Source organism: Condylura cristata, unplaced genomic scaffold, assembly GCF_000260355.1.
Source record: "Condylura cristata isolate star-nosed mole 26May11 unplaced genomic scaffold, ConCri1.0 scaffold00015, whole genome shotgun sequence".
NCBI classification, from domain to species: domain Eukaryota; kingdom Metazoa; phylum Chordata; class Mammalia; order Eulipotyphla; family Talpidae; genus Condylura; species Condylura cristata.
Window position 1 is genome coordinate 24987200 of NW_004567116.1, and position 15484 is coordinate 25002683.

The following is a 15484-nucleotide window of genomic DNA, read 5'->3' on the forward strand; positions in this document are numbered from 1 at the left end:
ATTCACTGGGTGTAATGAGGGTAATACCATTGCATTATCCTAACAAAGCTTCTAACAACAGGAAAAAAAAAAAAAAAGAAGAAGAAGAAGAAGAAAAAAGTACTTGGAACAGTTCACTGATTTTTAACCACATCTGTTTGGGGGGAGGGGTGTTTTTGGTTTTTGTTTTGTAAACACAAGGTGGAGTCATTCTAAATTGAAAACATATTGGCTCCTGTGGTCTAACGAGCACCAAATGAGACATTACACTATCTCAGGACCTCATGAGGTACATAAACATGTGTGCTTTCAGCTCAAGCCCACACAGCAACACTCCACAAAGTATGTGTTCTCAAGGACTCATTACAATGTTTACAGAAGATCTAATCAGGAACTCCACTGCACTCACATTTATCTCCCACCACCCTCTGTGTGTTCCAAAGTGTCATGGTGTACAAGGTGGGACGTCAGTGCTTTCTCTCTTAGGAAAGTCAAAGAAAGAAGTTTCTCCTCTAACTCAGATCCTCCAAACTGAATGCCCCAAGAAGCCACTTGGTGCCAGAACTAAAGTCAAGGGAGGTCATCAATCCCCTAGGGATTTTGGAAAAGAAGCTTTTTCTTTTTTCTAGGTCATCCAAGTAAAATCATTAATCACAGAATCTCCAATTTGAAAACTGGCACCTTCTAAGAAAAGCCACTTTTGAGTTAGCTCTGGATGTCTGACATTTCTTTCTTGGGTCGAGTTGTGAATTCTCTGTCTCTTTTTCCTGTTATACCCAGTTCTGTCTGGCAGCCCACTCTGAGCAGCTCCTATCTCTTCAGACTTTCAGCTACCCTGTCCTCAAAGCGCCTCTTGCCACATGCAGCATTGCCAGCTTCCCTTAATAGCTCCCCGTGGTAAGGCTGCAGTCCTCTTTCCCTATCACTTTCCACTCAATATAATCCCAAGTGCCTTCAAAATATGGTGCAAAAGCCCACACTTCAGTATGATATATGGTTACATCCATATTAAGGAACAACTGAAACCAGTAGCAATTTGATCCTTCTTCCCTTTTCCTTACATGGAAATTGATTGAAAAACAAAGGACACTTTCCAAAAACTGAAATAATTTCTCTTTGCCTTCTGGATCCCACTTTGCCCTCTAAACCTTGTGTATGTACCCTATGTAGGAGAACAATTCTCTGGTTCAACTAAGACTATTTTAATCCAACCGTGTAGATGCAATGGTTGAAGAACCTGGGTGATGATTACTCCCACCATCTTTTCATATTGATCTGTGACTCCTTCTAGACACGCTCCCTTCAAATGGACATAAATAGGCTACAATCTAGAAATGGAATCCTTATTTGTTTCCAACTTCAGTTTTTGTCACTCATTTCATCCTCTTCCTCTAGGCTTTTGGGGTCTCTCAAGAAAACATGATCCTTGTCTTCCTGTTGTGAATGCCACCCGGGGAAAACAAATTTAAGTAGCACCTTATACAAAGCACATATTAGCTTCTGGTGATTCCTCAAATATGCAAGTTTCCAAATTTTGGGCTACAGGTTATATTTAAATCTCCAGCCTAATCACAGAGTTTCTGGAATCGATGATAAATACAATTTGAGAATATTCTTTAGGTGTTTGGTGAGATCAAGTGACCAAAACCATGGAGATAAGAAATACAAAAGAAGGGACAACGTAAGTATTTTTACTTCATTTCTATACCCCAGTATCTTCTACATAAGATTGTGATTGATGTATAATCTTGGATTAAACAAAAGAGCTGAACTCAATCTGCATTACTCCTAAAAGTGGCTCAGAATGAGGTATTTGTGAAAGAATGTGTCTTTCTCACTCTGAAACACCAGAACTCTAGCGTCTACATCACTCTAAGAAGGAAGGTATAAAAGACTTAAATGACCCAAAAGCAAGTCTGTATCTAAGTTTCCTGAAAATTCAGGGCTTGCTAAGGGTAATATTGGCAATTTCCAGTACTACCCAACAAAGCTGAGCTACGCTCACCTATAAAACTCAATCGAAGGAAAGCCTCAGTTTTAATATAATGAAAGTTATTCTCGGGGCTGATTCTGTTTCCCTCCAAACTTTGTTTTTATTTTTTAATATATTTACCCTTTTCTGACATTGAAAAGCCCTAATCTCTGTAATAATAAAAAGTGCATCAGACAAACACAAAGGCAAAGGAATATTAAGGCAAAAAGGTACATTTTCCAAGGCACTTAATATGTAATCTTGCCTTCCTTTTCCCTCTGCTAAATTCTATAGCAACAATAAAGGAGAAAAACAACTCTGAATCAAAAACTGAATTACATTTTCTGTCACTGGTATTAGCATGCTGAATTTATACAAATTTATTTTCAAAAGCTATTTCTACACTACCTGCCATTTTCTCTAAGAATATCTGCAGATCCAAAATAGATATGGTGTCAAATCTACATCTCTATTCTGTGTTACCTCTGCTCATGCATTTATCTAAGCAACCATGGACCGAATCATTTATGCTGAACTCCACACATTCAGAAATAGACAGCAGCAGCTTTTTTCACAGAGGAGGTCAATGAATGGATCTGACTACATTAGTTGTGTGATGAATTGCTTTTTTTCCTTTGAAATACTGTTTATTTGGCATTTGCTATATGGAAGGGAAAAAAGAACTCTGCTATTGTGTTAAGCCTTTAAGTTTAATTGAAAAATCACTATTGAGCTTTCTGAAACAATGAAAGTTTCCAAATTAAATAAGTTACAAGCTGAAATGCCACTCCAAATGTGGCTTGATTTGCATAAATAGATATGTCAAGGAAGTAATCAAGAAACTCCCATTCTCCAGCACCTCTTCTCCCTGACCTTAAAGGCAGGATGTTGTTACAGCACAGAAGGCTGCAGAAGCAGGGCAGGGCCTGGTCCCACTGCTTTGTTCCAGCCCAGAGGCAGTGGGTCCCCCAATGCCAAGACTACATGGGAGAACTTTGAGTAAGAGGAGAGTAAGACAGGCCAGTGGCCTCTTGTGGGTTATTCACAGGAGGAAGGAAGGAAGAGCTTTCTTGCACCTTCCCTACCATGAAAAGTCTGACTTTCTAGAATGCCAGGATTCTTCATATGGTGAACTCTGTCACCTAAAGTGTGGGAACAATCTGTTCTAATGATCAGTCTCAGCATTTTCAACCACAAAAGAGAAAAGGAACACCAAGCCCTCTGAGACAGACCCCTTGCTGATCTGGTGTCTATTTGGTTGACCTGATTTGGGCTACCAATGCCCAGCTCATGCACTTCCTTGTTCTTTAGTAAGATGCCATGATTTCTACCTCAGACTAAGTGTGAGGTCCCTTGGCTGCTTTCCAAGGCTTCCTGGTGCCACATGTTAGACCACTAGCTGGACAGCAGTTGGCAGCCATCTGCCAGACTTGATGATGCCAAATCACTGGTGAAGATGAGCATTTACTCAAGGGCCATTTTCCCCCCTCACAGCTATGTATGTTAAGTTTAACAATCTATAGCTAAAAAGCATCACCACTGTTGTGTTATGCACCAAACAAATCTCCAAAGCCCAAATGCCAGATCTCAAGTGAAACTAAGCAAAACAGCCTCCATCTTACTTATGGGGAAACTGCAGCCAGAAGCAGCCCATTGACTTATTCAAGCCTACAAATATTCAGCAAAGTAATAAAAACAAGTTTCAGGATCAGCCCAGTATGACTCCTCAGTCTATTCTCCATCTCCCCCAGGATCGCTCTGACCACATGCCAGCCTGTTCTCATCACAGCTGCTGGCAAAGCAAATCTCCACACCTACCAGGTAAATCGTGCCAGAATGGGTTGATTCTACAAGGGGTTTATTCTACCTGAGTCCAGATAGATCTGATGCCAAACAATTTTCTTTGCAGTCAGGAAGCACTTTTGGCTTCTCTCTCCAGATCAGATCCTTTATTCTACCAAAAAGATGAATCACACTCCATTTCCACCAAAATGGCAGATGAGGAACTTTCCCAGTAAGATTAGAAACACTTTACCAACTGAATCAACTAAAGTAGTTAAGTTAAAACTCTTTAAAATCATCACAGAGGCCCTCTCTGGTGGCCCATTGGTTAAGTCTTGCTGCTGTCACCACTGCAGCCTGAGTTGGATCCCACATAGCACAGCAGACCTCTCCTGTCTCGCCTGCTGCTCCCTTCAGCAGTGTATTTCAGTCCATCTGCCTGTTCTGCTCCCCGCTCTCTCTCTGGTGAATCCTCTCACCACCACCTCCCCCCTGCCCACTTCTGATCTACTCCCCAGCTCTTCTATGCAAAAATAAAATCTTCAAAAATAAAAATAAAATCATCACAGAGCTGACACCAAAGGAGCAAATCACAGTGGCCACAGTATAAGGCAAGCAAGCACTAAAGACCATCTGGAAGGTTCTGCCAAAGCTGGGATTCCCGGGGCTCCAACTCTGAGCTCTGTGCAGACATGGCAGCGATGAGTTAGGGAACAGTTTCCCGAAGATGGGGTTACCGCATCATCAACTCCTACAAAAGCTGGCTCTAACGCACTGTGCCCTCAGTTTAAGAATATACTGACCAGTAACAAGGTTTTTGCACAATGCCTAGAAAGATCATCCTGATTATATATTGGCAGTGACTGGAAAGAAATATCTTAAGAACTCTTAAAGAATTTTTTGCTGAGAATTCACGTCACTTTTCCTAGGTTAGCAGGAAAAGTCGCTGGAGTCTCAACATCCAGAGGAGGTAATGTAATTTCATGAGGCCTGTGTGGATCTGGCAGATACAAAAACACCAGAGGGCGAGTTCTGAGGCTTTTCTTGCCCTGAACTTCACATTTCAAAAGCTGCCACAAGCACCATGATGGCTTTTTACTCTCAACAGGCACCAACTGAACATGCATTCTTCCAACTTTAACTTTGCTCACTCTTCTTACTAAGACTGCCATCCTCTTGCTGATTCCATCCACCCTGCGCACTCCATTAGTCAGTCCATATACATATATGTAGTCTGTCTATCAGCGAAGGTTAAATTTTCAAAGCCTGAGTGTGCATCCTAGTTCTGCCATCACTAGCTTGGTAAAGTTATGGAAACTTCATGCAACCGGGTCTTTTCATTTGGCTAATAAAACACACCTTGTACACAGGATGGATGGAGGGATCAAAGTGACATGAATGTGAAAAGTGAGAGCTCTGTAATAACACACAGAAAAGCTCAGCAAGTTTAACCTAGTATGAGCGACTCCCCAGTTTCTTCAGAATTAAGTGTTGACAACCACAACCACAGATCACATGTGTTTTTGCATGACCTGTGGGTCAGGAATGAATTTTTTCCTTTCCAATGATTACATTTTAAATAATTACATTTAAGTAAGTCTGCACATTTAAGTGTCAGTTTTGCCTTTTGGCCTACAATGTGAAACTGACTAGAAGACCCTTCACAGGAAAAGTTTGCCCCCTCTTACTCTAGATGATAGTATGCCATGAGAATCCAAGTGCTTTTCCAATTACAATTCTGTTCACATTTTAGAAGAAACAGGCTTATAAATCTTCCAGAGTACCAGGGCATGGGGGTTTAGAAAGTAGATTACACTATTTTCTGCATGCAATTGCCCATAATTAAATATCTTCTGCCTCACAAATGCCCATTTTACATAAATATATTTTGGGGACAGAGCTCAATGTGGATCCTAGGTAACAGAGGGCTAAAAAGAGCAATAAGGAAGAAAGAGGGGAAGGGCACCCCCAAAGCTAAATTGGAGAAAACACAATCACCTGAGACTGAGTGGCATGTTTCCTATTGGAAAAATTGGTAGCAAGCTGAAATATAATTAAGAGTATTTAGGTCAAGCTGCTCCAGACAATAGGAAATAAAAGCGTCCAGTGCACAAGCTGGGAAAGCAAATCATTGCCTGCATTTCACATTCTCACTATACTCAGAAGTGAAAAGCCAATGCTTCAGCTCTCAAGGCTCAGTTTCAATTTCTCTCTGTGTTATTATGTCTCCAAAAACATGAATTCAAAAGGACAACTGCATCCCTATGTTTACTGCTGCTCTACTGACAGTAGAGAAGATGTGGCATCAACACAAATGCCCAAAATTGACTGGATCAAAAACATGTGGCACATATACACAATGGAATATTACTTAGCAACCAAAAAGATATGTAATTACTATATATACTATAATTATGTATATAATTACTGTATATATTACACTATATGCTATAATTATATATATAATTACTATACACATAGGAATTATAATAAAGTAAAAATAAGCATCAAGTAACAACTCTAAACCAGAGGCATTCTATGGGGGAAGAGAGCAAATCAGGATCAAAACGAGGGTGGGAAGAGCACTCGGGACTCTATTGATGGCAGATGGGTGAAATGGTGGTGGAAAGTCCATGGGGATTACAACCGAGATGAAAAAAATGTACAAAATGAAGAATGATGTAAAAAAAGTTATGTGTGTGTGTAGATAATACATAGATATAGATGTAAATAAATAAAAGTGTTGTGGCTCTTCTTTCCAGACAGAAAGACAATAGGCCAAAGCCTAGTCTGATAAAGAAATGTTATCTCCAGCCACACAGTGTACAGATGTCAAAAAATAGTTCTCACACCCAACAACTTACCCACAACGTTTTTCCCACATGCCATGGCTGCTGGCAGGGAGCAGTCATAGCTGCAGGTGGAATAGGATTAATGTATCATTTTCACTGTTATTAAAATTCTTCCTTTCCCACAGTATAATGTCTCTTAGGTCCAAGCTAATTCTCTCTTTGCCCTAGGCCGAAACTCCTGTCCACAACTGATTGGTATCATAACAACAGTATTAGCCACATTCTCTATTTATTCAGCGCCTTTCTCCACCAGGCTCAGGGCTTTTCATTACGAATCTAATTTTTATGAATCTGTAGTAAAGCCCCTAATTGTTTACATTTTTCCTTCTGCCACTGATATGAACATCTCTGGGGTAGAAAACACGTCTTGTTCTGCATTGCCTTTGCACCTGGCAAAGAGCAGGTCCTTAAAGATGCTTTTATTGGGTGGATGATGGAGAAGAGGGAGGTGGAATATAAAACTCAAGGCATTGACAGGCAAATTTTGCCACCTTCACTATTTAATTCAGGACCAGTTTTAAAATGAATCATAGTCAAAAAGTGATATAATGCCTTCCTGTGACAGTAATCTGTTCCTAACAATAGCTATTTTGCCCCTTCTGATTATTGACAATTACTCTTACATCCAAAATGCATTAGCATAGAAACAGCAGCTGCTCTGACCATGTATCATCTCACAGTTTTACGAGTGTAAAAGCCAATGGGCAAGTTTCTTCCCCTCCCTGAAATCTACAGTGACGTGTATTACCTCTTCACTCTACACATTTTTCAAGTAAACATTCTGATGCAGCCTAATAGTTTCAAAGACATAAATGGTTGTGTTTACTATAGATAGTTCTATTTCAAGAAAGGATAAACCATTTTTATAGTAGCATGCTGCAGATGCCAAGGCTAAAAATACTTCCATTATAACATATCACCCTAAATTCCAGATAGGATAGAGAAAGAAATGAAATATCTTAAGTGAATTTAGATACCTACTTTTGCAGTCATCTTGGCCAAAAGCTCTTGTAAATCCATTATTCCTTGCACCAAGCTTAAGAAATCACTGCAAGTTGGGCAAGCTCAATAAAAAAAAAATATATATAAAATAAATGTTGATACAGTGCTAGTATAAGAAAGCAAAATTTTTAAGTAGTAGGTGTTTGTCTAAATAGAAACATTTTTGCTTTTCTGGTTAAGTATTATTTTGCATTTGTGATCATACCACAGAGGACTTCAGTCCTAGTTCTCTTTCGTATATTAACAAGCAAAAAGAAAAGAATAGGAAATACTTAACTGAAACGGCAGTATGACATTTTAAATTAAACCCCTGCTTTTTATTGAATTGACTAACAAATGTAAATTATCATAGAAGAGGAAAAGGTAAACTCAAATCAAGTCAAGGAGCTTAAAGAATAGTTTTTTTTTTAGTTTAGTATTTTAAAAATATGTTTATATTCAACATTTATTTAAGTATCAAACTACTACTGTAATATTTTTCTTACTTTTAAACTTGAATTCTATAAATGCAGAGGTGCTTAAATGATTTTAAAAGGCAAAAATATCTGGAATAAACTGTTAAGTTCTCACTGTTTTCCCGACCACCTCAGAAGTCAACATTGTAGTTTGCATGTACTATCCTTACGTGTTATTAATATTATCAACATATTACATGATATTTACAAGTTGCCAATGTTTTTTAAGTTACTACTTACTGCGATTCAGGTTTGGACACTGTGTTATATATGCATTAGGCATAAAGATGATTTTCCCATCTTGGATGATCCCCTTGAAAATAGAAGAGAGAGAGGTGATTAGATTACAGTCAACCACTTCAAATGCCCCTGTGCAATCACATACGCTCTGCAAAGCGGATTTTCTTTCAGTAATTCAAGAGGTGAGTTCATCCTTAACTCACACTGAACTTCTCAAAAATGCCCTCTTCTCGAAAGCTTGACCTGGACATTCATCCACAGAAAGCTAAAATTATTTATTACCAGTTGACGCAAATGATTTCTTAACACAAAGGCTTTACCAGTCAACATCCTTAAACTAGCGGACTAATACCTACTGACACAGTAACAATTTTCCTCAATGCTGTAGTCATCCTGGAGTATAAAATATCGCTGATTTGTAAGGCATTTTTCTTATTATGATAAGACGAATGATTCTCCCAAATTCTTTTCATGTTGGGCTAGAAGCTGAAAGTCCTCTTATTTAACAATGTTTTTTAAAAAGCTTTATTGAAGTACGCAGGATTTCTTTTAAAGCCAGAAGATAATGGAAACATATTGGACTATAATGTCCCTACAGATTCATTTAGTCAAGGAAATAAAATTTAGATCTGGGGGAAATTCCATAACCATCTTGACTCTCAGCTAGTTGAGAAACATGAGTCTTTGCTGGGGTGTCGAGATTGCTCAACCTACTGTGAATAAAAGGTGGCCCTTTAATTCTGTAATTTAGTCTGGAAAACAGCACCGTTTTAAGGAATTCACTGGGGCTGCCATCTCTCAATGAAAATATTGACTTGGCGTTTGGATTTTTTCAAGATGAATTTCAAGATTCTGTTTTAGGTTTTCTTTTTTTTTTTTCTTTTTTTTTCCCCTGATTTCATGAAAGAAATATAACACAACAGATGGAAGATGTAGAAGCTGGTTCAGAATATTGAGCTTAATCTATAAATAAAATATAGGTCTAAGATCGTGCTGCAAGTCTTTCAGAGGGAGAAACATTTAACATTTATGTGTTCATCGTCTAAACATCAGAAAGTAATCAGCAAATGCTGTTTTCTGTTTATTATATTAAGATAAAATATTAATTGAAAATATTAATAAAAACAACAGGATCACAAAACCTTTTCCTCAGAGTTAGATACATTTGTTAACCTTGTCCTCTATAAGGCTGATGCAGCATTTGTGATTATAAGAAGACAGAGTCTCCCCACAGCAAAGAAATCCCTACTACTGCTCCTCAAAATTGATTCATATTCTCTTAGAGGGGAATTCTAGGCAACAATTAACACTGTACAATCTAACTGAATTGGCTTCTTCTTGGTATGAATTGGCTCAGTTTTTCAAAACAAACCTCAGGCAGCCCGGCTACCTATTAAACACACTGAAGAAATTTGAGAAAAACATGGGATTACACAATAGAAACCTGATTCAAGTCTCTAGCAAATTGGACATACTTCGGTGATAAATTATCCAATCACTCTGAACTTTAGTTGCTCTATCTGGCTAAAGTAATGCTGGGTGCAAAAAAGATTCTTCCATCACTCAAGTTCCAGGTCAATGATCCAGACATCCAAACTGAAATTGTCAGTTAGGTATGTGTATTCACTACTTCACAAGTTTTAAAAAAGTCAACCAGGCACAAAGTTATAGCTAACCATCAAAAAACACACAATCATAGAGAACTCCATATCACTTTAGAAAATACCTAACTGGCCATGTTGAATATGGATAAATTAAAAGTGACCGATCTGTAATGGATGGCTGAAGCGAGAAGACTATTACACAGATGGTGTCCCCAAGAGGGGGTTGCTGGTGAAGATAGATAGTCCCAGAGAAAATGCTAAAATCTCCTTTTGAGGTGGAGCTACTGAACAGAAACATAAGAGACTGCAGAAGGGGGCGAAATTCAGTCAGTATTCCAAATTCAAGGCTTTTTTGATCTTCAGCATTTGGGGCCAGTGGATTCCAGCCCCCCCCCCCACTGTGATGTCCTTGCAGAAGCTTGTTGTGGGCCGCTGAAGGCTGAGGCCTCCAGCAGCCAACAACAGAGAGGAGAGAACAAGTTTGGAGACTTTGCAAGTAGCCAAACAATTGAAACTGTTAGTGGCCTTGCCATGGTTCCAGCCTGGCAGAGAAGGCAAAGACGCAGCATGGGGCTGCTCGCTGAGCTGCATGAGTGTGTCTGTTTGTGGGTCATTTGGCCACTGCAGCTGTTGGAGACATCCCTGCAGCTCTGGCGTCTCCTATTGTGTCTTCTGTAGTCTGTGTGTGTCCGAAGCTAGCCTGGAGCCTGGCTGCTCTGTGCTCCAGATCAGCAGAGGTAGAAAGAAGCCATCATGGACATGGAGCCTACTGTTCAGGAGAGGAGCTCCACATCCTCACTGGCAGGAGGAAGCAATCTTAGACTGCCTCTGTGCAGGACTGGAGAAGCACTGCAATGGCTGTGGGGGAGGTAAACGACCACTACTGACCTCAGTAATTCTTTGATGTTCCCAAGTTTGTTAAATAAATCCCTTTGTTGTTGTTCCCTGCCTCTGAGGAGTCTTGTGATTGTGCATGCAGGTGAAGAACCCCAACAGTGATGGGTAAACTATTTGGACAATGTTTATGGCCAGTTGAGTACATTGCTGCCCTGTATCAACCCAGAACTTGAAGATTATCACAAGACATGAAACTGTTAGTGCTAAAACAGATTCCTGGGCAAACGGAGACAGAGCAGGGTCTGTGAAGCACATGCATGAGGAAGGAACTGAATTCATCTACTATCTGTTCATTAGAGGAACCTAAACCATTCTTATTTTTATGTCATAGAAATGGCACTCAAACCATTAGTACATCTGTTACAGTATTAATTCCCTTTCCAAAAGTGAAAATGCTTTTGAAAAGGATATGCCATCCACTCATCCCTTAGCAATATAATATAGTACAGTCATTTTCCTTCTGTTTAAGTAACCACTGAATTTGTCATGATAAATTCTTTCCTCACACCTTTCTTTTACTTGCCTGCCTCCTCACATCTATCCTTCCTCGTTTAATCTCTGGAGCACATGTGTGTGCTACACAGGTCATTAGGTAAAAGTCAATGATATTGACTTGAACAAAAACAGAAAAGAGCCGACATCTTCTCAATGAACATTAACACAAAAAAATCAAAGCACTTGGCATTTTTTCTTAGGAAAAGTCATTGGGTCAGCCTATATACCGGCATGAAGACTTGTTCTTGCCAAATGAATCAAGATAAGAATGTGAAACTCATTCTAAGAAATATATTCAACCTCACTTACTGCAACATAATTTAGAATAGTAAAGAGTTAGAAACCACCTAAGTGCCTAATGAATGACAAATGACTATGGAGGGTATCATATATATATATATATTCACACACAACATGAAATTTTATACAGCTATCAAAAGTTGAAATCCTTTCACTTGCAACAACAAAGACAGACTTAGAAGACATCATGCTTAATAAGTTAGAAAGAAAACACCCATATGATTTCACTCACAAGATAAAGAAAAAAATTAGATTTACTAAATAAGTTTTTAGACTGTGGTGCCAATGAACAGGCACTGATGGGGAAGGGAGGGGTAGGAAAATGGGACAAAGGGGACAATGGCACTGAGAAGACAGAATTAGAGTTTAGCAGTAAACATAGTGTAGTATATGCACATTGATTCCCAGTGATGCACACCTGAGACGTGTATCTTATGTCAGCATGCAATCCTACCTAAAAAAAGATGAGAATGTTATTTTATTAAAATGGGTGTAGTTCCAAAGAAAATTACAAATGCTACACAATGCCAACTGTAACCCAAAGAAGTTTGAACATGTGGATGTACATGTAAACACACACATGTATGCATAACCGGCACATTCCCTCACTACCAGAGCCAGAAGGTTTTGCTTTGTGTAACCATTTGAGTGATTTGGAGCCTGGACATTTGTAAAGAAGAGAGGCATTTGCTGAGCACTCACTGGTTCAAAAATTAGTCCCTATACATGAGATCCTTGAATAATATCATTTTTTTTTTCAATAATGTGCATAAAAAACAAAAGATCAATTCCTGGCCAGGGCCACTGTGTGTGGAGTCTGCATTTTCTCCCTGTGCCTACAGGTTTTCTCTGGTTCTCCAGTTTCATCCCACATCCCAGAGATGTGTCCATTAGGTTCGTCAGTGTATCTGAATGGTCCCTGTGTGAGCACACCCTGAATGGAAAGGGTCTCCTCTTAAGAGCTGGGTCCCACTTCAGGCCCTGACCTGCCAGGATAGGCTCTGGCCAGCAAAGACTCTGAACTGGTGAGTTGGAAAGTAATTAATGGCAACTATTAATATTATAAGGGTTTTGGTTCTTTTTTTAGAGGTTTGGTGATGTTTTTCTTGCCAGAAATATGCTATGGGAAATTACCTCTCTTTTCTAACAAATAGCCTGGAGTTTGCTTTCTTCCAGTCAATTTTACTAAAACTTGTAGTTTCAAAGGACCTATCAAACTTGAATGAAGATTTATGCCCATGGAAATTAGGCAAGGAAGAGACAGACCAATCAAAATCAGTAGGTGGTATTTTTGAGAAGCAAGAGAACTTCCTTCTAAGGATTGTCTTGGGCGAGCCTGCCAGATGAGTAGATCTCCATACCTACCTTACAAATTAATAGATATATTACCTGACTTTTGTCATATATATTATCCAGATGATCTATTTTTTATTATATATTTGTTTATATCGCTTTTCATTCTGTGTATTTTTTCATCTCATTTGTAATCCCCATGGGCTTCCCACTACCAATTCACCTATGTGCCATCACCACAAACCAGTGCACTCTTTCCACCATAGTTCCCATATCATTCCTCTTTCCACCCCCATAAAATGTCTCTGGCTTATCGCTGTTTACTTTTACTCCCCCCACCCAACCCCGATCCCCTACACTCCTGCTATGAGCGTAACCATCTGTGCTATGAGCGAAACCATCTGTATTTTTCTTTCTGGCTTATTTCTCTAAGCATGATCCCTTCCAGTTCCATCCATGTTGCTGCAAAAGGCATGAGTTTATCTTTTTTGATTGCTGAGTAATATTCCTTTGTGTATATGTACATCTTTTTAATCCAATCATCTACTTTTGGGCATTCTGGGTTGAGCCCACATCTTCCCTATTGTAAATAGAGCAGCAGTAAACATGGGCATGCAGCTGAGTATTTTTAGCACCGTGAACTTTTAGTGAATAAACCCTCTTGCTTCAAAAGGGAAAAAGTGATTGTGTCCTCAAAGAAGCTTCTATTTGGGTAGGATCAGTAGAGCTACATTGCAAGGAAGAGCAGGTAAGAAGTTTCCAGTTGCCTGTGTCCAGCTCACATGTCCAACAAATGACATATCACTCTTAGGAACATCCTCAAACAGCATTGTAGGCTTCATTATAAAGCTAAAATAAACATTTTAGAAAGCATAAAACTATGAACTACCAAGTACCTCAATTTTTCTTATTTCTCCCAGAAAACCACCTAGGAGGATTTCCATTAGATAAAAATGTGCCCTCACACACTACAACTTCTCCCAAAGGAGATGAAATGAAAGATAAAAGATCTACTATTTATTATCATTTAACTTGAAATGTATCTATACTTAAATGGAAAAAAAAAAAAAAAAAATAGAACCCTAGCTGGGTCTGTATTAGGCTGACCTCATTTGACCTTATATTTTTAGACTTATGCTTTGTTCTAGATCATCCATCATGACAGTATTTCTCAAACTTCAACTTTCTTAACATTTACATTTAGAATTTAAAATTAAGAACCTGAGCTCTCCATGGTGGCGCATTGGGTTAAAGCTGAGCTCTATGAAGCACTCAGAAGCCACTGTAGTACAAGTTTGATCCCCAGCCAGGAAGCTGACCCACATAATGTGGCAGACCTCTCCTCACCTGCCCCACAGCAGTGTTTCAAAATCTGCCTATTCTGTTCCCCACTCTGTCTCTGGTGAATCCTCTTACCCACTACCTCTGGCCTGTACCCCAGTTCTGTAAACATAAATAAATAAATCTTTAAAAAAAAATTAAGAATCTTTGTTCAACCCCAGATCTTGTTTCAGTAAGGAGGGAAGGAGTGAGCCGAGATATCATCCATTTTAAATGCTGTCCAAGAGAATCTGATAAAAAGTACAAGGAATACACCGTGAAAACCCTGTTTTAATGTCAATCACTTTTTCCCTTTTGAAGAAAGAGGGTTTATTCGCTAAAAGTTCACTGTGCTAAAAATAAAGCATCACAAATCCACATATAAATTGAGTAAAAATTGTAGCAATTTGGAACTGAATAGCAACCAATAGAATTACTAGAAGATAAAACTCTATAAAGACAATGATCATATATTTTTCATGTAAGTGTCTTGTACAGTTCAGTGTTTTCAGTACATCAATGTATTTCAGTAAATTTCATACAGAAGGTATATGAACACTTTAAAAACATGACATTCTTGAAAGCAAGAAATTATACAATTTGAACAATACAATTTTGAGTGCTATTAAGTTTTGTGAAAATCACATAGGCTATTAGCTTTTAAACTAAGGGGGTATATATCAGTTTAAAGGAAATTGGGGGAGGATACTTGTAATCCGAAAAAAAACTTCAAGATGACTTTAATACACCAAGTGAGGAGCACTGATCTAGAGCCAGATCACCAGGTCCTTTGACCTATGAAAAACTTAAAAGTCTTTGTGTTTAACTCCAGACTATACACTACAAGTCTACCAATTTGAAAACCAGTACTGGGCACTATAACAAGATTTAAGTAAAAACAGAACATGTATCCGCCCAACAGTAACTGAGGGACACTGCTACAATGAAGTTCTGTTATCAAAATGAAATTCCATCTTGTCTTAGTGATAGATGTTAACTAACCAAGCACTTACATCTTATTTGCACCTGATGCCAACAATGCTAAAACAGTGTTTCAGTGCTAGAAAATACAGGTCCTTTTAGGTAGCCAAATATTGCCCTCTGCAATTCTACATACACTATTAGATGCTAAACAATCCATTTTCTCCCTGTTAGCCAATGCTGAACCTCAGCTGATCTGCAGATCTAAATAAATTCCTAAGGTGCAGACACCAAATTAGTAAGCTTTCACTACCAGTCCTGACAATGTATATTTATAGATTTTCTCTTTGCAAATTCACCAATTGCCACCCT

At 38.7% G+C, this 15484-nt stretch overlaps 1 protein-coding gene across 2 annotated transcripts in view; it reads right to left on the reverse strand.

The window, feature by feature from the left end:
* Window positions 1-15484, reverse strand: part of NELL1 (NEL-like 1 (chicken)) — a 690112-nt gene that overhangs the window by 527329 nt on the left and 147299 nt on the right. For both annotated transcript variants that reach the window (XM_004682976.2, XM_004682975.2), the window contains exons 6-7: window positions 8283-8355; window positions 7567-7649 (exon numbers count right to left, since the gene is read on the reverse strand). In XM_004682976.2, the coding sequence (XP_004683033.1) occupies window positions 7567-7649; window positions 8283-8355 (156 nt within the window). The remainder of the gene's footprint in view (window positions 1-7566; window positions 7650-8282; window positions 8356-15484) is intronic.